General features: G+C 38.7%; 1 protein-coding gene across 1 annotated transcript in view; it reads left to right on the top strand.

The window, feature by feature from the left end:
- The window catches only part of Dock3 (dedicator of cytokinesis 3), a 350576-nt gene that overhangs the window by 123394 nt on the left and 199874 nt on the right, over window positions 1-27308 (top strand). The window contains exon 6 of the mRNA XM_059268544.1: window positions 23582-23730. Within this exon, the coding sequence (XP_059124527.1) occupies window positions 23582-23730 (149 nt within the window). The remainder of the gene's footprint in view (window positions 1-23581; window positions 23731-27308) is intronic.

The raw sequence follows: 27308 nt of genomic DNA, 5'->3' as shown, positions 1-27308 counted from the left end.
TGCTTATAAATACTAATATCTATAAGCTAACAAAGTTCAAAGTTTCTAAGGTGAGAATTTTAAAAGTCTATAAATGAGCAATTGGAATGATGTTGAGTAGGTCTATTCCTACTTGATGCCTTGAGTTTTCAACACTTGCATTTTGACTGTGGAACAGAATGTAGTTTCATGATTAGTTAATGACCAATCAATTCTACAGGCATAATCTCATTGCTGCAGTTCCTTCATCATCTGTAATCATCCACGCATTCCATAAGTGTGGGGATAAGGTATTATGTGAGTCCATGGATAGTAAGTAATACTGGAAGCATTATTACTGAAGAAGACAACTGTATATGTAGAATATGCCTATTCAGTAAAGTTGGATCTGTATTATCATAAAAAATCGAATTTAATCTCCTTTTCACTAGATTCCCAGGAGAAATAATGTCTTACCAAGGCCTGAGGACTGGCATTTGCTGTTGTTAGATTCAACACTCATTAGAAGCATTAGCCATACCACCTTCATTAAGGAGAAATCAATGTTGCTGAGGTTGTGGGTGGCTTTTGTCCCTGCCTCCCAGGCCACCTTGCTATGGTCTTATTGAGCTAGCACTAGGCTAGCTAAGGAGAAAAAGATTATTCATACTCATGGGATGTGTTATTTTCCTTCATTATTGTGGTGAGTAGTACTTTGAATATCTTCAAGTTAATGTTACTTTACAGAGAAGTCCTTGCGTATTCCTTTTACCCTATATTTCCTTTACTGGTCTTCATTCATCTTCTTTCCAGTCTCCTTACCATCAAAACTTTTAAACTTCTCATGAATCAGTGTCTATGTTTATTTCTGAAACTCACATCAGATACAACGAATGACCCAAACATGACACTCAAACTTCTGTTCACCAAGAGGGTATTTTGCATCATTCTCCAGTAGACTGCTTCTTCAGTGAACTATAGTATGCTTCAACATTCCCATTTTGGTGTGGTACAAACATACTGTGTAGATCCATCTCTTTGTGTCTGTGACAGGCTTCAGTATTTTTCTTTCTTAGTTAACTGGCCACAGGGGACATCCTAGGAGGCCAATAGGCATGGATTAAAGGAGAGGAAGCAGTGAAAACAGGTTTTGGCATTGAAGAGTCTGAATCACTTGTTTCTTTAACCTCTTTATGTCTTATGGATCTGTCTAAGCTTGGTGTCACACTGTTTCCATATGATGACATGTTGATTATTTTCATGACTAATCTATTTGACTGGACGTGTAGCTCATCCACCAGGTCACATACTTGGGACTCCTATTAGATCTCTACAATGATTTGGACTCTTTATCATATGTGGGAATTTTATTTTTTGGGATAAAGTCTCTTTGTGTAGTACTGGTAGTCCTCGTATTTCTCTGTGTAGACCAGGCTGATCTTACACTCAGAGATCTGTCTACCTCTGCCTCCTGAGTGCTAGGAATAAAGGTGTGTACTACTGTGCCCAGCTCCAGTATTATCTTAAAAGTCACATATTATCTCCAGAACCAATGATAACCTGTGCATAGGCCCACCAGTAAAATAAAAAAAATAACCAGTGTAAAGAGGGAAAGGGTGAAGTTGCAAAGATGGTATGGCTTTGCACTAGCTTGTTAGTCTCTAAGCACAGAAATGGAAAGGAAATACGGAGAGTAAGACTAGTGGTTAGAATTAGATCAGCAGGAAGAAAAAGAAGACGAAGAGTACGATGAAGTGATGAACAGTAAAGACAAATGGAAGAAATAAGGCAGTTCCAACTAAAGTAGAATGAAAGAAAAAAAAAAAAGGTAAAGAAATGCAGTCAAACAACCTAAGATCAATCCAGAGCTTAGGAGGCTCAGGCAGGGAGACCACCAATACAGAATAATCCGTGTACTTTAGAAAATTCCACAACTGGGGAGACAGGAGAATACGGCAGGACTGAGTTTATCCAGTAAATTAAAATTACACATTGAATAAGGGGAGTGTAGAAGTGAAGAAAATAGTTTTAGTAAGGAGTGTAGAGTCCCTGACCTATGCACAGGGACTAGGCTTGTTCTTGTGCGATCTCTGGGTTGTGCTTGTGTTGTTCCTCTCGGAGGTGAGGTATATCTGCTGTTCTGCCTCTGTGCAGTCCAGTGTGTGAGCAGGTTTCAAGTGCTAGGCCTGTCTCTGTACAGGCCCTCAGCTGGGTGGTTTGTAGGTGTAATATCTTTATTTATATATCCTATTCTAAATTTATGGCCTAGGCTAGATTTCTACCTTGTAGAATACAGTATATAAGTTTCTGATTCCTTATGTAGAGATATTCCGTAGGTCAGATCTCATTTGTTCTGTCCCATGACACCTGTTCTGGGTTTCCAGAGTTAGCTCTGAAGATAAATTCTTTTCTCTAGAGCTACCTAGTTGCTGACTCAACAGGGAAGGGTCTTTTAAAAATGGCTTCTTCTTAGTAAGCATCACTCTCCAGGGCCTCTGCATCAACTCCTGGCCTGACTTCCCCAGATAATGACTATAAGCCATAAGGTGAAATAAACCTTTTCCTTCCCCCCCCCCCCAAAAAAAAATGGCTTCTTCTGTTGAGAATTCTCTGTTTAGCTCTGTAGCCCATTTTTTGATTGGATTGTTTGGTATTTTGATGTCTAGTTTCTTGAATTCTTTATATATTTTTGGAGATCAGCCCTCTGTCAGATGTGGGGTTAGTGAAGATCTTTTCCCATTCTGCAGGCTGTCGTTTTGCCTTATTTACCATGTCCTTTGCCTTACAGAAGCTTCTCAGCTTCAGGAGGTCCCATTTATTTTAATTGTGCTACTGGTGTTATATTTAGGAAGTGGTCTCCTGTGCCAATGCGTTCAAGATTACTTCCTACTTTCTACAAGACCCAGCTATACCACTCTTGGGCATATACCCAAGGAATGCTCAATCGTACAACAAGGACACATGCTCAGCTGTGTTCATATCAGCATTATTCATAGTAGCAAGAACCTGGAAACAACATAGATGCCCCTCAACTGAAGAATGGATAAAGAAAATGTGGTACGATGGAAGCAGATGCAGAGATCCACGGCCGCATCCCAGGAGGAGCTCCAGAAGTCCAATCAATGAGAGAGAGGAGGGATTCTAAGAGCAAGAGATATCAAGACCATGACTGGAAAAAGTACAGAGACAACTAGCCAAGCTAGTGGAATGCATGAACTGTGGACCAATAGCTGAGCAGCCCTCATGGTACTGGACTAGGCCCTCTGGATAAGCAAGACAGTTGTTTAGCTTGAACTATATAGGGGGCCCCTAGGCAGTGGGATAAGGACCTATCTCTAGTGCATGAGCCGGCTTTTTGGAACCTAGTGCCTATGGTGAGACACTTTGCACAGCCTTGGTGCAGGGAGGATGGCCTTGAACCTGTCTCAATTGAATGTACCAGGCTCTGCTGACTCCCCATGAGAGACCTTGCCTTGGAGGAGGTGGGAATGGGAGGTGGATTGAGGGGGAATGCTGGGGGGCAGGAGTAGGGAGGACAGGGGAATCTGTGGTTGGTATGTAAAATGAATAGAAGATCTCTTAATAAAAAATTTATTTTTAAAGAAGAAAATGGTACATATACACAATGGAGTATTACTCAGCAGTAAAAAACAATGACATCATGAAATTTGCAGGTAAATGGATGGAACTAGAAAATATCATCCTGAGTGAGGTAACCCAGACTCAGAAGGACAAACATATTATGTACTCACTCATAAGTGAATACTAGATGTAAAGCAAAGGATAACCAGACTACAACCCACAGCTCCAGAGAAGCTAGCTAACAAGGAGAACCCTAAGAAGAATTCATGGATCGCCCTGGGAAGGGGAAATAGAGGAGATCTACATGAGTAAACTGGGGATGGGGGGGCAATGGAGGGTGGGAGATGGGAATATGAAGGAATGGGATAGTCGAGCTGCAGCAGGGACAGAGTAGGGGAGCAGTGAGGGAGATACCATGATGGGTGGAGATGTCACAGGGATGGGGAGAGGTCAGGTGCTGGGGAGGTTCCCAGGAATCCACAAGGATGACTCTAGCTTAGACTACCAGCAACAGTGGAAAGGGTGCCTGAACTGATCAGTAATCAGATCAGTGAGTACCCTAACTATCATCATAGAGCCTTTATTCAGTAACTGATGGAAGCAGATGCAGAGATTCACAGCCAAGTACCAGGCTGAGCTCCAGGAGTTCAGTCAAAGAGAGAGAAGAGGAATTCTATGAGCAAGGGGCATCAAGGTCATGATGGGGAAACGTACAGAGATGACCAAGCCAAACTAGTGGGAACTCATGAACTTTAGACCAACAGCTATGGAGCCTCCATGGGACTGGATTAGGCTCTCTGCATAAGCAAGACAGTTATGTAGCTTGACCTACTTAAGGGTCCCCCTGGCAATAGGATTAGGATCCATCCCTGGTGCATGACCTGGCTTTTTGGAGCCCACTACCTATGATGGGACACCTTGCACAGCCTTGATGTAGGGGAAGGGGCTCAGACCTACTGAATGTACTCCCCATGGGAGACCTTGCCTTGTTGGAGGAAGGAATGGGGCATGGGTTGAGGGGAGAAGGCAGGAGGGGTGGGAGGAGGGTGGTGATTAGTTTCTTAAAAAAAAAAAAAAACAGACAAAAATGGCTTCTTTCCACTTCTAGTTGAATACTGAGAGGATTTTCCCGTCATTCTCCTCTCCTTCTGCCATGCCTCTAGAAGCTTTTGGGTCACCTCTCCTCCACTCTCCTTCTTACCCCTTCTTTGAATTATATATCACTAATAAATTATATATATATAAAATATATTATATATCACTAAGACAGTACAGATTTTGAGTCTCCAGCTTTCTCACAAGCAGCAGTTCTGATCCTCTACAGTTGAACTTGCCTTAGCCCTGGTTGGCAAACACTTTCTAATCAGAGTCGAGGTTTCTGTAATGAGCTAGGATGCTTCTGTCCTGTTTTCTGAAGTTTCTTTTCTTTCTTTGTTACCAAAACCAGTGTTTTTCTGCTGTCCCCCACCTCATAGGTTGATTGTTCTCCAACTATCTCCAGTGTATTTCTCAGATACTTTAGCAGAAGGCTGGGACACATCATCTTTCACATCTGTGTCTCAAAAAATATTCTGGATTCCACATGAGAGGAAGCATGCAGTCTTTTTATTTTCTGTAATGTTAGCTGCAGTTCCACCCAGTTTTCTGAAAATGCTATAATTTCATTCTTGCTTATGGCTTACTAGAATATCATTGTGTATGTATATGTGTATTTATATACCACATTTTCTTCATCCATCTATTGGTAGGTATCTAGGTTGCTGATTCTATAACTTGGCTGTTATAGACAATGGTAAACATACATATGCAGATATCCTGTTGTATGCTGCTTTAGAATGTTTTGAGTAAATACCTAGTCATGGTATGGCTGGGTCATATAGTGCTACTTTTAGTTTTGTGAGGGAACCTCCATATTACTATTCTATAGTAGGATAACTATAGTTATAGTAGCCAAATACTTTTAGTTTTTGTGTAGTTCCTGACCATTGGATGTTTGTGTTTTAAATGAAAGAGGAAGCTTATGTAAACTATAGAGAGATGTTTTTAATAATTTTTTTGGTTATTGTGTTATCATTATGTAGACCTGGCTGTTCTCGAGCTTACTTTGCAGACCAGGTTGGTCTTGAACTCACCGGGATCTACTTCTCCCTCCCAAGTATTGGGATTAAAGGCATGTGCCCCCATGCTGGGTCTGAAATGTATTTTTTTTCAAATTTAGTTTTATTTTATTTTATAATAATTTAATTTTACATATCAGCCATGGATTCCCTTGTCCTCCCCCCTCCCGCCCCCCCCCCACATTCCCCCCAGCCCATCCCCCATTCCCCTCTCCTCCAGGGCAAAGACTCCCCGGGGATTGAGTTCAACCTGGTAGATTCAGTCCAGGCAGGTCCAGTCCCCTCCTCCCAGGCTGAGCCAAGTGTCCCTGCATAAGCCCCAGGTTCCAAACAGCCAGCTCATGCACTAAGGACAGGTCTTGGTCCCACTGCCTGGATGCCTCCCAAACAGATCAAGCTAATCAACTGTCTCACCCATTCAGAGGGCCTGATCCAGTTGGAGGCTCCTCAGCTACTGGTTCATAGTTCATGTGTTTCCATTCGTTTGGCTATTTGTCCCTGTGCGTTTTCCAATCTTGGTCTCAACAATTCTCGCTCATACAAACCCTCCTCTTTCTTGCCAATTGGACTCCTGGAGCTCGACCTGGGGTCTCTGCATCCGGTTCCCTCAATCATTGGATGAGGATTCTAGCATGACAATTAGGGTGTTTGGCCATCCTATCACCAGAGTAGGTCAGTTCGGGCTCTGAAATGTATTTTTGAAATACAGAGTATTTGCTGAGTCTTCAGATTTGTTCTTGGGTGCTGATTTGTTTCAATTGCTTTATTTCCTTGCAGATTGCCCATAACGTGTTGATTTGAAAGGAGAAATAGTGTAGTCTTGTTTCAAGTTGCTTCACAAATCATGTCACTATCATATATGAAGGGCTAATAAAATAACATGTATAAAAAAGAGCATAATACAAATGCTCTTCACAATCATTTGTATCTCCTGTACATTCTGCAAAGAAGCTGACTTTACTAGAAATTAACTCATCAATCTTTTTGCTACCCCTAAGCGAAGTGACCATCTTCTATCCTAGCAGCAAGGGAGTTGGCATTAGCTTTTTACAGAGAAGTTTAATTTTGTGCCCATGGTCACTTGCATAGGAGGAAATAGAATGTTGAGTTTATGACCCTAATAACATGAAGAAGACAACTTGTCTGAATTTGCAGAATGGCTTTTGTATTCTAATTAAATACCTAGAGTTTTGCTTTGGATAACAGTTAATTCTAGATTAATTGGACCAGAGTTCTTTAAAATCTTTTAAAATTACATTTTATTTATTTGTTGTGTGTATGTGTGTTTATGTTTGTGTACATGTGTATGTGTGCCTGTCTTATCTATCAGTGGATATATGAGTGCCCTTGTGTATGTGTTGAGGTCAGAGGCCAACTTACAGGAGTCAGTTCTTTACTTCTACTATGTGTGTCCTGGAATTCAAACTCAGCTCATCTGGCCCAATGACAAGACCTCTGTATACAGAGCCATTTCATTGACGCCTGAGGACCTGGAGTCAACAAACAAACAAACAAACAAACAAAAAACCCCAACCAAACAAACAAAAAAACCAGTACCCAAACAAACCATATGTAGTGATATATTGGGTATCAAATAAAGGTTGCCTGAGGATCAGAGGACAGAGCCAGCCACTAGATTAAACATAGAGGCCAGGCAGTGGTGGCACACACACCTTTAATCCTGGCACTTGGGAGGCAGAGATCCATCTGGATCTCTGTGACTTCAAAGCCACCCTGGACTACATGAGATTGATTCAGTCTAGGAGAGAAACAGAGCCAGGCAGTGGTGGCACACACCTTTAATCCCAGTATTTGGGAGTTACACACCTTTAATCCCAGCACTTAAGATCTCATGCCTTTGCTACCAGTATTTGTAAAGCATACATGAAATTAATCCCAGCACTAGAAAGGAAGTGATACAGCTGGGCAGAGAAAGGTATATAAGGCGTGAGGAGACAGGAACTAAAGCCCCTTTCAGCTGGACTCCTTTTGGCTGAGGACTCAGAGACATTCAGTCAGAGGATTCATGGAGTTGGCAAGGTGAGAAGTACCTGTGGCTTGTTCCTTTGTCTCTCTGATCTTTCAGCATTTAGCCCAATATCTGGCTCCAGGTTTTTTATTATAAGACCATTTAGAATTTGTGCAACATCCATATGATAAAGAAGCCCAAATTATTCTTTTATGTAGTTTCTTGAATATATATATGTTACTGTAGACATTTATATTTACATATTATTAAGTTTGTTCAGTTTCAAAATATTTTAAGTCTTTCCTTTAGAATAGGGAAACTCAGATCTTGTGGCTTTTTAAAAACGATCATGTTTTAAACTATTTTATTCTAGAATTTTACTAAGCATATAAATGTTTAAAAATATTTCTATTTGATAAGTATTCGGAAAATTTGTAAAGAGTTTCAGAAATTAATTTAGACTTGCTGATTTCCCTGTAGACAATTGCAACATTGTTTCACTATGTCAGGTGAGCAGATATACTTAAAGAAATTACACCACATAACATGTGATAGGTGTCAGTACTATTGATGTATTAAGCTTAGGGCCCACTCACAGTCCTCTAGAGTGTCTTGATTTGAAAAGCAATTGTCTTTGTTTCTACATTCATTTCCAGATTTCTCACTGTAACTCAGAGAAATGGCTTTGGTGGTGGTGGTTGGTCAAAGAAAAAATGAAGGCAGGAAAAAAAATTAAGCATTTTCTTGAACAGATAGTAGTAATGTTAACTTTATAGTTCAAAAAAGCAACATGATGTTTGCAGTTAAAGATAATGGAAAAAGTAAAACGATTGCAGTTGAAATAATGAGGCATGTATGCTGGTTTCAGGGGACAGTTTTCCATGTGCATATGAGAGAAGAATTGACTGCTTGCATGAACTATGTGTGTAAAGGCAGAGCATCTTGGAGCTATTCTTCGCACGCCTAAAGTTTATAATGAGGGAGTTTTTAAGCAGATAAAGTAGAGGGACGTCATTTAGAAGAGAGTGAATCTAAGTCAGACGTTTCTGAGATGCTTCTTTAATATGAAAGAAAGGTTTTACATCTTTGACAGCATTTTAAAAACCCTAGCAAATTGATTGCTAACAAGTTATGATCTTTTTTTGTACTTTATCTGCTGGTTTATTTTTTCAAAATTTGTAAGACATCTGTAAAAAAATTTATTACCAAAATGATCAGATGACCTGAAAAGACATTTCACTAAAGAGAATACAGAAGTGGCAAATAAGCACACTAAAACTATTCAGTAATATTATCATCCTGGAGAAAAAAAGTTAAAATTACAATACCACACAACTATAAAAATATAACAGTGTAGCTAGAGTTTTCCTGCCTGGCCCACGGTCAGGGCAAATCTCTCTCACCTGCCAGTTCCACAGCCACTCAGACCCAACCAAGTAAACACAGAGACTTATATTGCTTACAAACTGTATGGCCATGGCAGGCTTCTTGGTAACTGTTCTTATAGCTTAAATTAATCCATTTCTATAAATCTGTACCTTGCCACGTAGCTCGTGGCTTACCGGCATCTTCACATGCTGCTTGTCCTGGTGGCAGCTGGCAGTGTCTCTGACTCAGCCTTCCACTTCCCATCTTTATTTTCCTCCTTGTCCCGCCTATACTTCCTGCCTGGCCACTGGCCAATCAGTGATTTATTTATTGACCAATCAGCAACACACTTGACATACAGACCATCCCACAGCACTACAATACCAATTTTTTGTCAAGGATGTGAATTTGATCACTCATACAAAGTGGCAGAATGCAAAATGGTATGTATAGCTTATGTATGTTTTCTTTTTTAAATTTATTCTTCTCTCGTACATTATATTTGACCACAGTTTCCCTTCCTTCACTACTCCTAATCCTCCCTCATACCTATCCTCTTCCCCAGATTCACTCCTACTTTGTTTCCCTTCAGAAGAGACCAGGTCTCCCAGGGATATCAACACAATATAACAAGTTACAGTAAGACTAGGCACAAACCCTCATATCAAGGCTGCACAAGGCAACCTGGTAGGATGAAAAGAGTCTCAAGAGCATGCAAAAGAGTCAGAGACAGTCGAGTGGGAGTGGGCCACTGTTAGGAGTTCCTTAAGAACACCAAGCTACACAACCATAACAAATATGTAGAGGACCTAGCTCAGACCCATACAGGCTCTGTAATTGTCGGCTCAGTCTCTGTGAGCCCCTATGAGCCCTGCTTAATTGATTCTGTGGGCCATGTTTTCCTGGTATCATCAACCCCTCTGGCTCCTATAATCAATCCTTCCTCACCGTCTTCTACTGGGTTCCCGGAACTCTGCCTAATGTTTGGCTATAGTTCATGCATCTGCTCCCATCAGTTGCTGGATGAAGCCTGGATGATGATGATAGGGCTAGGCACTGATCTGTGAGTATAGCATAATATCTTTAGGAATTGTTTTATTGATTTTTTTTCAGTCATGTTTGGTTTCTATCCTACGCTTCTGAGGTCTTCAGCCTCTGGTGTCTGGCCATACAGACAGTGTCAAGCATGGGCTCCCTCTTGTGCCATGGGCCTCAAGTTGGACCCTCAAGTTGGCTGGCCACTCCCACAAGTTCTGTGCCACTTTTACCCCAGCATATCTTGCAGGGGTAAATTGTAGGTTGAAGGTTTTGTGACTGGATTAATGTCCCAGTCCCACCACTGGAAGCCTTGCGTGGTTACAGAAGATGGCCACTTCAGGCTCCGTATCTTCCATGACTAAGAGTCTTCTCTAGGTTCACCCTTGTAGATTCCAGGGAGTTTCTATTTCACTAGGTTTCCACACTGCCCCCCAAATGCTTCGCAGTATCCCCACACCTGATTCCTCCTGTTCCCATTCCCATCTGCCCCCAATCTACCTATAAAAATCTATTCTGTTTCTCCTTCTAAGGGAGATACATGTGTCCCCCTTTAAGCCTTCCTTGTTACTTAGCCCCTCTGAGTCTGTGGTTTGTATCATGATTATCATTTACTTAACAGCTAATATTCACTTATAAGTGAGTACATACCATATTTGTCTTTCTAGGTCTGAGTTACCTCACTAAGGATAATTTTTTTTCTAGTTCCGTTTATTTGCCTGCAAATTTCATGATACCATTTTTAACAGCTGAGTAATACTCCATTATGTAAATTTAGCACATTTTCTTTATCCATTCTTTAGTTGAAGGACATCTAGGTTGTTTCCAGTTTCTGGCTATTACGAATAAAGCTGCTGTGAACATAGTTGAACAAGTGTCCTTGTGCTAGGATGGAGTGTTCTTTGGGTATATGCCCAGGAATAGGATAGGTAGGTCTTGAGGTATATTGATTCCCAATTTTATGAGGAACTGCCATATTGATTTACATAGTAGCTATGTAAGTTTGCACTCTCACCCACAATGGAGGAGTGTTCCTTTTTTGTCCCATAAGATGCCCTTTGTATCAGGCTTTCTTTTGGGCCACCAACCAGCTCCCAAATCATGACATGGAGACTTATTACTTAATTAATGCCCAGCCTTAGCTTAGGCTTGTTTCTTGCTAGCTTTTATAACTTAATCTGTTTCTCTTCATCTGTGTTTTGACTCAGGGCTTTTCACCTTTCCTTCTGTATGTCCTGCTCAGTGTCTGGCTGGCTGCTGGCTAGCTGACTCCAGGCATCTTCCTCTTTTTCTCCCTCATTCTTTCCTTCTCCTTCTCCCCCAAGCTTAGATTTCTCTTACTTATCCTGTCTGCCTTTCAGCCTGCCTATTCCTCTCCTGCCTACTTATTGGCCTTTCATCTTTTTCTTAAACCAATCAGGTGCCTTAGGCAGGCAAGGTAAAACAGCAATACATTTTTACATAATTAAACAAATGCAGCATAAACAAATGTAACACATCTTTACATAGTTAAAGTAATATTCCAATTCCCCCTTTCTTTCTAAAAAGGATTTAACTTTAACCATAGTAAGAACAATTACCAAGTAAGAATTATATTTATAATATCTAGTCCATTTCTATTTGCAAGTTCAGAGAAATTATTATCTATCCTATCTTAATGAGTTCAAAGTTTTGTACCTAATTACTTTCTATCATAGCTAAGGAAACTGTAACTATAACCATCTAGTCTTCAAGACCCCAGAAGGATATAATACTGAGTAAATAGAATGTACAATGCAAGCCACTTCCAAAACTATAGAAATGACAGAGACATCTGGCTGCCTGGGCAGTCACCCAAATTTCCTCTGCAATGTTGGGGCATCCTTCTTTGGTCTACAGGCCTAGAATATCTGGCAGACTTTTCTATGAAGCAGGAATTTTGAAGGACTGTCCTTCCTTTGTCTTGGCAAAGTTTGGCATCTTTTTCCTTTGTGTCCTACAGAATATGTGGCAGACTTTTTTATGAAGCAGGAATTTTGAAGGATTGTCCCTCCTTGTTTTGGCATAGTTAGACAGTCACTTTTCTTTGTTTTCTGCATGTCCAGTTTGGACAGTATACTGTCAACAGTCAAGGCAAGGACAGTTTCTTGCCCAAATGGCTAGCTTTGCCACATTGAAAGTAAACTCCATATAGAGGTTCTTGGGTGCCCATCATCCTTTTATGAAGTAGATTGGTGCTGCCAGGAGCAGACGTCTCACTGTCATGAAAAGCCTTAGGTTATTAAACATCTTAAATGCCATATTCTGTAGGTCTCTGAAGCATTTGAAGAGCACCTATCTATCTAAAATATATCTTCTTAACCTTGAAAACAGAGCTAACTTGACTACAAGTTTGATTGTTATAGATGACTACTAACCTGCCTGTCTTATAGATTACATTTTTAAATGAGCTGCATAAGCAGAATATTCCAAACGAGTAGAAACATACTGTCTTATAGATTACATTTTTAAATGAGCTGCATAAGCAGAATATTCCAAACGAGTAGAAACATACATGCAGTATAACAAAAAACCCATTTAAATTTGTATCAGTATGCCAAAATCCTTAACAATGTAAACTATTTGAAATAAATAGTTGTCTTTTTATCCTTTATTCCTATATCCCCACTAAATGATGGCAAACATCCATAACCCACCGAATGACCACAAACCACACACCCCACCTTTTGGGAATGTGGACTTGTGTTTTCTAGAATCCATGTTGAAGCATGTATGTTCATGTGTCCTATATGGCTAGGTGTCTTACCATAGTAACCTCTAATGATGCTGTGTTCTGATGTTCTACTTATCAGATATGGTAGGAGATGCAGGAACTGCTTCCTCTTCTGGTTCATCATAGTCTGGCTCATGTTGAGATTCTCTACACTAACAGATTTCTAACTGATCTATCACTTATGCTTGTCTTATCTTTGCGCTAGATCAGTTTAGTCATTCTTTGTGTGGCTTAATATTTTTCATAGATTTTTTTGTGTTTTTCAGTTTTATCTGGCTTAGTCACAATCTTACATATATGTAGTTTATGACATTCAGATATATAGACATTAGAAAACCAGCAGGAAAAAAATTAGCTGGGAGCATGGTAGTGCACAATTTTAATCACTCAAGAGGCAGAAGTAGGAGGATCTCTGTGAGTTTAATGCCAGACTGTTCTATGTAGAGAGTTCTAGGCAAGCCAGGGCTGTATACTGAGATCCTGCACTAAACAGACAACAAAATAGTGTAAAAAAAAAAAAAAAAAAAAGGTTGATGAAGTTTGATAAAGTTTTCAAACATAAAAGCAAGAGGGAAGCTGTGGTGGCGGCGCACGTCTCTAATCCCAGCACTCAGGAGGCAGAGGTAGGCAGATCTCTGTGAGTTCGAGGCCAGCCTGGGCTACAGAGTGAGTTCCAGGAAAGGCGCCAAAGCTACACAGAGAAACACTGTCTCAAAAAACCAAAAAAAAAAAAAAAAAAAAAAAAAAAGAAGAAGAAGAAGAAGCAGCAAGAGGGAAATTAAAATCCATTTCAAGAAACTAATGTATTCTGAAAAGGTGAAATGAGCCATTTGAGAGAACACTCTTCATATATATAAAACCAGGGCCAGTGCATAGTGCTCCTTGCATGTAATCCCAGCACATAGGAGCTGAGGCAGGATCATTGTGAATCTGAGGTCAGCCTCATGAGTTACATAATTAGACCCTCTCAAAAATTACAGTAAATAGTGTCAGAACTGAAAGATGTATTACATCTAATGCTACTAGTAAAAAAATAAGAACATATTATTATCTATGTGCTAGTGAATTAGCAAAATTGAAGTAGATAAATCCCCAGAAACGTATAACCTCCCAAGACTGAATAATGAAGGAAGAGAAAAATTAAAGGCACTCAAGTAGGAAAAAAAGCAAAATATCTTTTTAAGTGGAAATCTCTGGTGTCTGTGTATATACATACACCTCAGAATTAACCGACAAATTCACTAAAGTTATAGGATAGGAAGAACATACCAAAGTCATTTATATTTCTATAAAACTAATAGATTATCTGAAAAGGAAATTAAGAAAACAATCCCATTGATAATAACATCAAAAATAAAAATACTTGTGAATAAAGTTAGCCAGGAAAGTGGAAAATTTGTACACTAAAAGCCAAAAAACATTGTTGTAGCTAGAGTTTTTCTGCCTGGCCCACAGTCAAGGCAAATCTCTCTCACCTGCTAGTCCCACAGCCGCTCAGACCCGACCAAGTAAACACAGAGACTTATATTGCTTACAAACTGTATGGCCATGGCAGGCTTCTTGCTAACTGTTCTTATATCTTTAATTAATCCATTTCTATAAATCTATACCTTGCCACATGGCTCGTGGCTTACCGGCATCTTCACAAGCTGTTTCTCATCGTGGCAGCTGGCAGTATCTTTCTGACTCAGCCTTCCACTTCCCAGCTTTATTCTCCTCCTTGCCCCGCCTACACTTTCTGCCTAGCCAATGGACAATCAGTGTTTTATTTATTGACTTATTAGCAACACATTTGCCATACAGAACATCCCACAGCACATTGTAGCTAGAGTTTTCCTGCCTGGCCCACAGTCAGGACAAATCTCTATCACCTGCCAGTCCCACAGCCGCTCAGACCCAACCAAGTAAACACAGAGACTTATATTGGTTACAAACTGTATGGCCGTGGCAGGCTTCTTGCTAACTGTTCTTATAGCTTAAATTAATCCATTTCCATTATTCTATACCTTGCCACATGGCTCATGGCTTACCGACATCTTCACATGCTGTTTCTCATCATGGCGCCTGGCAGTGTCTCTCTGACTCAGCCTTCCACTTCCCAGCTTTATTCTCCTCCTTGTCCCGCCTACACTTCCTGCCTAGCCAATGGCCAATCAGTGTTTTATTTATTGACTAATCAGCAACACATTTGCCATACAGAACATCCCACAGCAAAACATTGCTGAAGGAAATTAAGATACAATTAAAATGTAGAAAAATCCTGTGCCAAGGTCATTCATATTTGGCTCCAGAATAAATGAGCTCATGCTTACTTAGAAATGACAGCTGTGCTTTTGCATCAGCATATAGTTATGTATAACCATATGTACTTTTTTGATAACTGTAAATGCCTTATTATTAATTTATAGTTTGTATACTGTAAATTATGTATAATTTATAGTTTTTATATATTGTGCACCCTAATAAAGCTTTCCTGGGGATCAGAGAACAAAACAGCCACTAGATTAGACATAGAGGTCAGGCAATGGTGGCACACACGCCTTTAATCCTATCACTCAGGATTAAAGTGGATCTCTGTGAGTTCAAGGCCACACTGGGAACAGAGCCAGGCGTGGTGGGACACACCTTTAATCCTGGCACTTGCAATCTCATGTCTTTGCTTGGGAAGGACACACGCCTTTAATCCCAGGAAGTGATGGCAGGAAGCAGAAAGGTGTATAACGTGTGAACCAATAACTAGAGGCTTTTAAGCAGTTCAGCTGAGATCCATTCGGGTGAGGACTCAGAGGCTTTCAGTCTGAGGAAACAAGATCAGCTGAGGAGTTGGTGAGGTGAGGTTGGCTGTGGCTTGTTCTGCTTCTCTGATCTTTCAGCTTTCATCCCAATATCTGCCTCCATTTTTTTTTTTTATTAAAAGACCACCTAAGGATTGGGCAGTGGTGGCGCACACCTTTAATCCCAGCACTCAGGAGGCAGAGCAGGTGGGTCTTTGTGAGTTCGAGGCCAGCCTGGTCTACAGAGGGAGTTTCAGGACAGGCTCCAAAGCTGCACATAGAAACCCTGTCTCAGAAAACCAAAAAAAATAAAAAAATTAAAAAAAAGACCATCGAAGACTTGTGTTACATTTGGCACATCTTATATTGTACTTTGTAGTTCGTCTGACTGTTGATAGCCTTTTAAGTTCAGGTCTAAGACTTCATCAGTAACTATCTCACTTTGAAAGAAAAACAACTACAACTGACTTGTTTACCTTCTTCAGAGCGGCATGCTCTTCAAAAGTAAAGGTTCATTTCATCAGGAAGATAAAGAATTTCTGCATATGACATTTCTTAAAAACAGATAAAAATGAGCCAAACTTTAAAAAGGAATTATGTACATAAGTAATTAAAATATAAAGGAAGTATGTGATACAACAAGATTGTGATTACCATTTGGGTGTTAAAAAGCATTATTGTTAAGTAGGGGTGCTTATAAGTAAGGCACAAGGGCAAGGGTTGGTGGTCATTGTTTAGAAGCTCATCTTGCAACCTAGGTGATATTTTGAGGCCAGGTCCAGAGCATTGTCTACTGGGGAAAGAACAAAACAGAGGTGTGATAATAACTACAGATGCAGGTAGATTCATTCTCATCTCTCCCTCTCTCACTCTCTTTCCTTCCTTCCCTCAAATGAAAAGACCAAGGCATACCACAGAAGTTAGTTAGTAAATTTCACCCAAATCACTATGATTGGTAGTTAAGATAGAGCATCAAGCATTCTTGACCCTGTATCTAGTATCCCTTACCCACTATGTTATATTGTTAAAGAATTATTAAAGTCTAGAGGGACAGTCAGTAGTAGGAAGACAGGGAATGCTCTCATGTTACTGCTAATGATGAACTTGAGAATTCACTTTGGAAGTGCAGGGGTGAATTGTTTAACATTTAATTTAAAGGATTCAGGTTTTTTCTCCTAGGAGGAAAGACAGACTTTTAAGAGAAAACAAATTAGACTTCGGATTTAGTGTAACACTGAGCCTTTAATAAGGAGCTCCTAGGTTTCCTTGGAATTAGGTACTGGTATGAAATGACTGTTGCTGTAGACTACTAGATGTAAATATGTACCTTCTACTTCTTTTCTTTTTCTTTACTGCTACAGAATGACTGAGAGCCTAAAGGGTCTTGGTTGGCAGGGTAGCAGCAATCACTGCTGCTCTATATGTAATGTCAACAGAATATGAAAGCTATCAGTGGACAAATCACATGCTGTAGTCAAGACACAAAGCTTTTTCCAGGGCCACCTTCTGCTGTGGAATGCTTTTCATTTCTCATATGTTACAGGAATGAGACATATAAGTAGTCTAGCTTTTGTGTTGATTTTGACAGGGAGTCATTGTACTTAGACAGATTTTCTAGTTCTGTTTATCAATATTTAAGTTGGTAAAAAGCAATGAAAGCTGTGTTCAGACTGTACTGAACTTTGTGTCCTATGATAACTTACTTGGGGTGAGAGATGGAAGAAGGCCTTTTATAGCTGGGGATATTAAGTTTTGTCTTTTAAAACAGTCAAAGATGTATGTAAATCTGGGTTTTAAATAAAATTATATAGTTATTTAATTAAATTTGAGTTCTAGTGCCGTCTCTTCCCACTTCTAATTCCATACTTATTTTTTCTAGCTCTTTTAGCTATTTCCTTAATGTTCTACATGTCTAGAAATATTCCCTTAGTGGATGTCTTTTTTAAACTTGAGGTATTATTTAATGATTTTCTTACTGTAAAAGATAGTAATTAAACGGAATGCTCATTCACCTACACATGTACTATTCCACTCCTGCCTTTTGTCCAAAATCCAATATCACCATCTTTTGAGTCAATATTCAGTATGTCTCTGTAACTATTTTCATAAATACTATATCATCTCCCTTTGAGTCAAATTTCTGATTATATGATCCATTTCATATTAAGTTGTTATGATGTCTCTGTAATTGTCCTCATAAATAAGGAATTCAGGTTGTGCTTCCTTTCTTGTATAACGTTTTCGTAGTTAGTGACTGCTTGGTTTTCTTTACTCTGTTTTCTAAAATCCAACCTCTTAGCAGAAATAAAAATCTCTGTTGAATATGTTCAAATGAATTAGGTATTTAGTCAACATAACTTTTTTCCAGTTATATCCTGTTTGAAAGCCTGCCTGCCGCCTTTTACATTAATATGTCCTGAAAAATGTCTTTGTCTCTGAGGCTAAACCACTTTTGCCTTAATTTTGGCTTATTTGTTTATTTGGCAAAAACACTTTACCAATAGCTTTCTGAAAAAAAAATCATGTAAAATAAAAATAATCATTTTGCATTTAAAAATATATTTAGCCTACCCTTACCTTTGATTGATAGTTTTGATGAATATAAAAATTTTATAAATAAGATACAGAATTTTAGCTTGATTTGAGTATACACACTTATCCTAGCCAGCACTCAGAAAGTTGAGGCAGGAGGATCAAGAATTTGACTTCATCTAGACTCAAATATCCAGTGAGACTGTTTCAAACAGACAAAACAACAACAAAAGCAGACCCTCCAGAACTTTGAAAGCAGGTCTTCATCATTTTCCATTCCAGTGCTGTTGTTTCTGTCATGCTATGCCAGTGTTGTTCTAGTTCTTCTATTTACAATTTGTCTCCCTGAAAGTTTGTGGATCATCTCTTTGTCCTCAATATTGTGAAATTCACAACAAAGTCCATCATTGAATCTGTTTTTTTGTTTTGTTTTGTTTTGTTTTATTGTTGGTTATGCTGACTACAATCCAGTTATTCCAACATGAGAGCTCATTTTCTTTACTTCTTGTGCATGTAGTTGTGCGCTAGCTTAATTCAGGAGTTGAAGTGCTAGAAGAGCTCTGGTTACACAGAACTTCTACTGAGTTAGTGGCTTTAGTTCTTGAGAATTCACAGAATTTTACTGACTACAGATAGGGTAGGATTTTAGGAAGGACATTACTGTAGATGAAAGCTTAAGGAAAACTAAGCTAGCAGAGTGCCTGTGTAGCAGGAGCAGGTCCCTGAGAGAGGGAACCACTGAATTGAGTGTAGAGGATTGGAAAATAAATTGACACCATATGATTGCAATAATAATGCTGCTTTCTAATTATATGATCCATTTCATTTGTACTCTATCTTTACACAAAAGGCTAGGACAGGTTTTTCCACCTTTGCATAGTTAAATGAGAATGGATTTTCTACTAGATGAAAAGTATGGCAGTTTTATTCCAGTTATCTATGTAACAAAACATGAACAGCTTAGTAGCTTCAAATAACTGCTAAATGTTTTAGTAACTTAGCTGGGCAGTTTTCTCTTATGGTTTCTCATTCTGTTGCAGTCAGATAGTTGTAGAGTGGGCAGTAAGCCCCTAAAGATTTGACAAGGCTATGCATACAATATAGCCCACATATTCAGAACTAGTTATTAGAGTGCCTACTTGTGACTTTAACATGTAGCTTGTGCTTTTAAAAGCATGATTACTTTACTCATTCATTTATTCATGCGTGCTAAGAGACAGCAAGAAGAGAACTAATTAAGGTCTAACAACTGACTTAGTTCACTGCTGTCACGTTCTGTTGCTCAGAACAGTCTCGGGACCTGCCTAGATTCATGGATAAACACACTCTGTCTTTCCCTGAAGGACTGTCCATGTCACATTGTTACAGAAGAACAGGGCATGGTAGATATTATTATCTCTGGACATTTAAATATGAAAACTCCTTATTAAGAACATAAATAATTGTGTATAATTCCTATACCAATATATTCTTGCATAAATATTATGTATGTATATGCATGTGTATAGATATTACATGTATGTGTCTGCTTATATATGTATATACCCATATACATAATTATATACATATATACTACACATATACTCTTACTTTATTAAAGCTGTTATATCAAAATTATATAAACTGTAAAGGACAGAAATTTATTCATCATAGTTCTGGAGTCTGGGAAGTCTAAGATAAAGATACTCACAGAGTTACTGTCATGGGAGAGCCCATTTCCACATAGCTGGCACCTTCTCACTATATCCTACATTGTGTAGGAGATGAACAAACTCCCACATCTGACAGAGGACTGATATCCAGAATATATAAGGAACTCAAGAAATTAGACATCAAAATGCCCAACAGTCCAATTAAGAAATGGGCTATAGAACTAAACAGAGAATTCTCAACAGAGGAAACTCAAATGGCTGAAAGACATTTAAGGAATTGCTCAACATCCCTAATCATCAGGGAAATGCAAATCAAAACAACTCTGAGATACCACCTTACGCCTGTCAGAATGGCTAAGATCAAAAACACTGAAGACACCTTATGCTGGAGAGGATGTGGAGCTAGGGGAACTCTCCTCCACTGCTGGTGGGAATGCAAGCTTGTACAACCACTTTGGAAATCAATATGGCGATTTCTTAGAAAATTGGGAATCCATCTCCCCCAAGATCCAGCTATACCACTCTTGGGCATATACCCAAGGAATGCTCAACCACACCACAAGAGCACTTGTTCAGCTATGTTCATATCAGCGTTGTTTGTAATAGCCAGAACATGGAAACAACCTAGATGCCCTTCAACTGAAGAATGGATAAACAAAATGTGGTACATATACACAATGGAATACTACTCAGCAGAGAAAAACAATGACATCATGAGGTTTGCAGACAAATGGATGGATCTAGAAAAAATCATCCTGAGTGAGGTATCCCAGACTCAGAAAGACAAACATGGTATGTACTCACTCATAACAGGATACTAGATGTGGAACAAGGATGACTGGACTGCTACTCACATCACCAGGCAGGCTACCTGGAAAACAGGACCCCAAGAAAGACACAGGGATCGCCCAACGACAGAGAAATGGAATGAGATCTACATGAACAGCCTGGACAGGAGTGGGGGTAGTGAAGGGCGAGGGTCGAGGGAAAGAGAGCTTGGGTGAGTGGGAGATCCCAGCTGGATCAAAAACAGAGAGGGAGAACAAGGAATAGGAGACCATGGTAAATGAAGACCACATGAGAATAGGAAGAAACAAAGTGCTAGAGAGGCCCACAGAAATCCACAAAGATACCCCCACAACAGACTGCTGGCAATGGTCGAGCGACAATCCGAACTGACCTACTCTGGTGATGGGATGGCCAAACACCCTAATTGTCGTGCTAGAAACCTCATCCAACTACTGATGGACCTGGAGGCAGAGATCCATGACTAGGCCCCAGGTGGATCTCTGGGAGTCCAATTAGCGAGAATGAGGAGGGTTTATATGAGAGAGAATTGTTGAGACCAAGGTCAGATAAAGCACAGAGACAAATAGCCAAACAAACGGAAACACATGAAATATGAACCAATGGCTGAGGGGTCACCAACTGGATCAGGCCCTCTGAGTGGGTGAGACAGTTGATTGGCCTGATCTGTTTGGGAGGCATCCAGGCAGTGGGACCGGGTCCTGTGCTCATTGCATGAGTTGGCTGTTTGAAACCTGGGGCCTATGCAGGGTCCCTTGGCTCAGCATGGGAGGAGGGGACTGGACCTACCTGGACTGAGTCCACCAGGTTGATCTCAGTCTGTGGGGAAGGCTTTGCCCTGGAGGAGATTGGAATGGGGGGCGGGCTGGGGGGAAGGTGAGGGGGGCGGGAGGGGGGGAGAACAAGGGAATCTGTGGCTGATATGTAGAACTGAATTGTATTGCAAAATAAAAATTAAAAAAAAAAAAAAAAAAAAAAAAAAAAAAAAGAACATAAATAATTGTGTATAATTCCTATACCAATATATTCTTGCATAAATATTATGTATGTATATGCATGTGTATAGATATTACATGTATGTGTCTGCTTATATATGTATATACCCATATACATAATTATATACATATATACTACACATATACTCTTACTTTATTAAAGCTGTTATATCAAAATTATATAAACTGTAAAGGACAGAAATTTATTCATCATAGTTCTGGAGTCTGGGAAGTCTAAGATAAAGATACTCACAGAGTTACTGTCATGGGAGAGCCCATTTCCACATAGCTGGCACCTTCTCACTATATCCTACATTGTGTAGGAGATGAACAAACTCCATTGAGCAATTTTATAAGGGCACCAATGGTATTTGGGCTCTGCCCTCTTGACTTTAATCATCTCCCCAAAGGTACTGCCTTCTAGTACCATTGCCTTAGGAGTTAGAATTTTGATATGTGAATTTTGGTGTGACGCAAACATTTACATTGTAGCACATGGGCTGCAGAGATGGCTTAGCAATTAAGAGCACTGGCTGCTTTTCCAGAAGACCTGTGTTCTATTTACAGCACCAACATGTCAAATTACAACTGTCTGTAACTCCAGTTCCAGGGGTATCCAGTGCCTTCTTTAGTCCTCTGTGGGCACCAGACTTGCACGTGATACACAGACACACATTTAGACAAAAAAACCGATGAACTTAAAATAAAAAATTAATCTTTATAAAAATAATAAATCATAACACATATGTACACATGTGATACACTGATGTCAGTACACTTCCTTATACTTGGTCTAAAAAAAAAAGAACTCCACTTTTAAATAGTACATAAATCTCAGAGCTACCTAGCAACTGAATTCCCCTTTAATTGAAGTTACCGTTCCCTGAGAAACTGTTTGATGTTTTCTAGAGCCTCAACATCCTTTTACATCACTCTCAGGGATGATCTTGCCCTTTATTTCTTTGAGAATGAAGTAATCAAAGGAAAAAACTTCAGTCATTTCATTAAATTTCCAGCTCTCTGTGTCATTACCCATACTAGAAGCTTTTCCTTTCTGTGATAATATGGTTGCTCCTTTCTACCCATGGATTCATGTGATTATGGAACATAAATATTTGAAAAAAACTTGTATTGGGCATTTGTTGATTGATCATTAAAAACGTTCTTTATAGACTTGTTTTATTCCAAATTGTTCAGTAATCATATAAAATTATTTTTGTCTTTGAAAGAAACAGAATCCTAAGTATTCAAAAGTCAAGATTTTGCTTCTATGAAATAAGACTTTCAGTTCTTAAATTTTTATTCTTAACATTTTTTGAAGCATCAACTCTGAGTGCTTAGTTTTGGTTTTGTTTTTTTACTTGCAAGGTAATAAACACTATAATGCCCTTAATTAAGTTCATTATGATGTTTCTACTTAACTTTTGTAAACGTAAGGATCTTTATTAAGCTGAAAGGAGTAGAGAGTAGAAATCAGTTACTCTAGGGACCCACACTGTTTAAAAGAAGCTAATTAGAAAGCTAGATGAGGCCTAGAAACCAAGAAAGGAATCTCACTCCTGAGACTGGCTTTATATGAAACCTTAGTTGCTTCAAAATAGGGCAGTTAATTCTCTCCCTCCTCCTTTTAACTTGACTATCCCTCCTGATGAAACTAGAGGTGTTGCCAGATGGTCCAAGTCTTTGCTGTTAAGTGCATTATTACTTCCGTTGTGAAATCAGCTTTGGGCTCCTGTGTAAGTTACTTTTCTGATTAAGCTTAATAACTTTAATTTTCTTTGAGATGAGTAGTCCAGAAAGGGATAGAGGGGGTGCTTTTTCCATGATCCAGATTAGTTACACTGCCTTGTTAGATAGCACTGTGTGCACAAATTTTTAGAAAGTAGGAAGTCAAAACTTTGTTTCTAAGTAAGCTCCTTCTTACATTGCCTGTATAGTTCAGGGAAATGAGCACTTTTCATAGTTTAACTATTTTTCTTTCTCTTTTCATTCCCTTTCCATATCCCTTTTATATTTCACCCACACCAAAATACCTTTCAGAAACACAAAGTAGATCTTTTCTACAAACTACGCCATGTGATGAATGAACTTATTGACCTGCGAAGGCAGCTACTGTCTGGTCACCTGACACAGGATCAGGTGCGGGAGGTTAAACGGCACATCACCGTGCGCCTGGACTGGGGTAATGAGTAAGTATGACTATTACTTGGGCATCTCTTAGTTTCATTGTGACTCAGTCCTCAGAGAATTTAAACTTGATCTAGGCTTCTCTTTGATGATTAAAAGATAGTATATCTTCTGTACAGTTTTGCTAGTTATCGTTGTTTCTTCTCATTATCAAAGGGCATTCACTAGTTCTAGTCTGAAGTTTTCTTAGCCTGTGTTTTATTTCTGGAAAGAATTAAAGAATTGGACTGGGTTATCCTCTGAGCTGTCTTCCAGGAGATCAAATTCCTTTATTTTAAACCTCACTAATCACAGTATATTTAAAAAAATATTCTATAGTATTTTAGGGAAAAAAGGAGAGGGAGTCAGGAAAGATGGCTCAACAGATAAAGGTACTTGCCACTGAATCTCTCTACCTGAGTTTGATCCCCAGATCCTACATGGTGGAATCTCACATGAGAACCTGACTCCTCCAAGTTCTGATTCTGCATGGCATCTCCATGCATACACACACAACAAATAAATGAATATTGTGTGTATATGAGAGAGAGAGAGAGAGAGAGAGAGAGAGAGAGAGAGAGAGAGAGAGAGAAAGAGAGATTAGTGTTCTTTAAACCTTTTCCAGCCATACAATAAATCTGAATAATCTGATTTATACTTCTGATTTATTCTTAACTCATTTGTCATTCAGAAAGATTCCTGCATTTGTGCAGTGGATGTGATGATGTTCTGTGCTATTAAAATAAAATTTAGGGGCTGGAGACATGGACCTGTGGTAAAGAGCACAGGCTACTCTTTCAGAAGACCTGGGTTCTATTGTCAGCACCAACATGGTGACTCACAACTATCTGCAACTTCAGTTCTAGGGGATCTGCTGCTCACTTAATAGCTTCTTTGGCACCATACATGCACATGGTGCACAGATACATGCAGGCAAAATACACATATACATAAAATAAATAAATTTTTTAAAAAATAAAAATCTGAGACTTTGTCATTATAAATTGAGATAGATTTAAAGTTATTTCTTCCTAAATTTAAAACTTATTCATGTCCATTGAACTTTGAAGCAACTAGGTTGTTTCCTACTTCAGACATATGTATTTACTTAAATATATTTAATATTTATGTTCTCCCAACCAAGGCATTATTGAAATGATAGAAAAGAAAAGGGATGGGAAGGGGTACCCACCAGTAAATGAGATATGTGAACCTATTTCTGAAAGGTAGGAAGTAGGCTTCTTGACAGAAGGAGCCAATATAGGCAGAGAGAACTTTAGCTATGTTGGAGACAGTCTGCTCTGAAGCTCCCAGGATCAGGGGATATGAGAGGGACATTAAAAGGTCATACTAATGGTTTGAAAGTCTGTATGAAGACTAATCATACCTCGGGAACAATTAATAGCTACTTGTTTCCTCTTTATGTAAGCAAATAAGAAACCAACAGCCTCAGAGAACTGGGCAACAGGAGGGAGAATTGGGACCTTGTGTTTTGTGGCATTTAAAGATTTCATAGTATAATAATCAGGTCTCCCACTCTTACCAGAAAGGAAAGCCTGCCAGTTATCTATTCATGCACAAAATCTTTCTATATTTCTTCCAGTGCATTTTACATACAAATGAACAATCAAATTTCACCAATATTTATATAAATTAAGCCTCAAGGAAGAGGGACACCAGAATTGAAAAAAAAAAATTACCAGGGCCTAGGGGAAATGACTTCTCCTTTGAGAGAAATAGAAATTCATTTACAAACTTTAAGAACAATCAAATTCCCTCTGTATCTACAAAGAGAATCAAGAAGGCTCATTATGTAGAATTAGAGTCAATGAAAAAAATGAAGTAAACGATTTCTAAAATAAAACACTCAGATAAATTTTGTGTAATCGCCTTGAAAATAAAACAAAAAAGATGGAAAACAATTGAGTGAATACATTTACTGTTAGAGAATAATTACTGAGGAGGTTCAAGATCAGACAGATATAATTCCCAGAAAAAGAACAAAGACAAGGAAGTAGTATTTATAAAGAAACAGAAATTCCAAGAGCCCAGATAGAATAAGCAGCCTCCAGATAGAAAGGGCTCACCATACATTTAAAGGAATGAATGGAGTTTTTTTTTTTTAAAAAAGTCCATATTAAGATACATATTTGTTTATTCTAGGGGTGAAGAGAAATGCATAAAGATCCTTAGATAGAAAAATAGCTTCTCTTAGAAAAGAAAGTAATTACACTGACCTCAAAGATTTTATCAATAATAGCAAATACTGGAAGATAATAAAGTAGTTGCTTTAGAATTCCATAGGGGAAATGATAAACTAGCCAGAGTTTGTAAGAAGTCACACTAACTGATAGTGTCAAGATCAAATAAAGCCATTTTTAGATATAATAGCTATCTCTCATTTCCTTTCTGTGGGTGAAACTTGAAGAAAGAAACTGCAAAGTATATGAGTAAATCAGGAATGCCAGGCAGTGGTGGTGCACACCTTTAATTATCCCAGCACTTAGGAAGCAGAGGCAGGTGGATCTCTGTGAGTTCAAGGCCAGCCTGGTCTACAGAGTGAGTTCCAGGATAGTCAAAGCTACACAGAGAAACCCTGTCTCAAAAACCAACCAACCAAACAAACAAACAAACAAACAAACAAGAGTAAGTAAGGAAATATGAACTCTAATAAATCTGAGTGGATTCAACTGAGAGTGATAATTGTTATTACTAATAATAAGAGAAATAAGAGAAATACAATTTAAATTAGTTGTTTATAGTTTTTCTGAAGGAACAGGATCCCTATCCCGGCTAGTTTTGTAACTGTACACTGTAATCTTTGTTATATACTAAACTACTTATGTACTATAGTATATATGAATTCAAGTATACTGATCAATAGTGGTCTCTAAATTAATGACTTGAAACAATTAAAAAAGCTCAGTAAAATATGTTAAATAACAGTATAGCTAGTGATTTTACCTCCTCAGCCCCAAACACTACTTATTATGTTATAAAATATCATTGCATTTTCTTTAAGAATCAATAGTAGTAACCAGTAGTGATGCACAACTTCAATCTCAGTGCACTGGAGGTAGAGGTAGAAGGATCTCTTTGAGTTTGAGGTCTGCCTGGTCTCACAGTGAGTTCTTTAGTCCTAGTTATCCAAGACTAAAGAGAGAGAGACCCTGTGTCAAAAAAAATCAATACTAGTAAATGAACTTGAATTGATGCCACTAATAGTTATGTAATTCATTATGTTGCAATTTAACTGCAACCATAAAACCAGTAAATAAAGTAAATAATATTTTTCCAAATATCAGTCACCTTTTTGCTGTAAAGCTTAAAAAACAAATTAAACATATTTTACAATCTTAATGAGGGTAGTTTTAAGGTGGTATCTTAGAGACAAGTAGAAATTATTTTTTAAGAAAACTAAGTACACTGGAAATACCTTTCAGTAGCTGCAGAACTATTCCATTTTTGTAACCTTTCCTCAATGAAGTATGTGTATGTTGGGGGGTAATATGTCAATTTTAAATAAAAAGAAACACAATTCCATTTCTTTCCGTCCTTTCCCTGTTCTCCATCTTCCTTCTTCATGCACCACTTCTTTCCT

This window comes from Peromyscus eremicus, chromosome 7 (assembly GCF_949786415.1).
Source record: "Peromyscus eremicus chromosome 7, PerEre_H2_v1, whole genome shotgun sequence".
Lineage (NCBI taxonomy): Eukaryota > Metazoa > Chordata > Mammalia > Rodentia > Cricetidae > Peromyscus > Peromyscus eremicus.
This window is presented reverse-complemented; position numbering and strand designations above follow the sequence as displayed.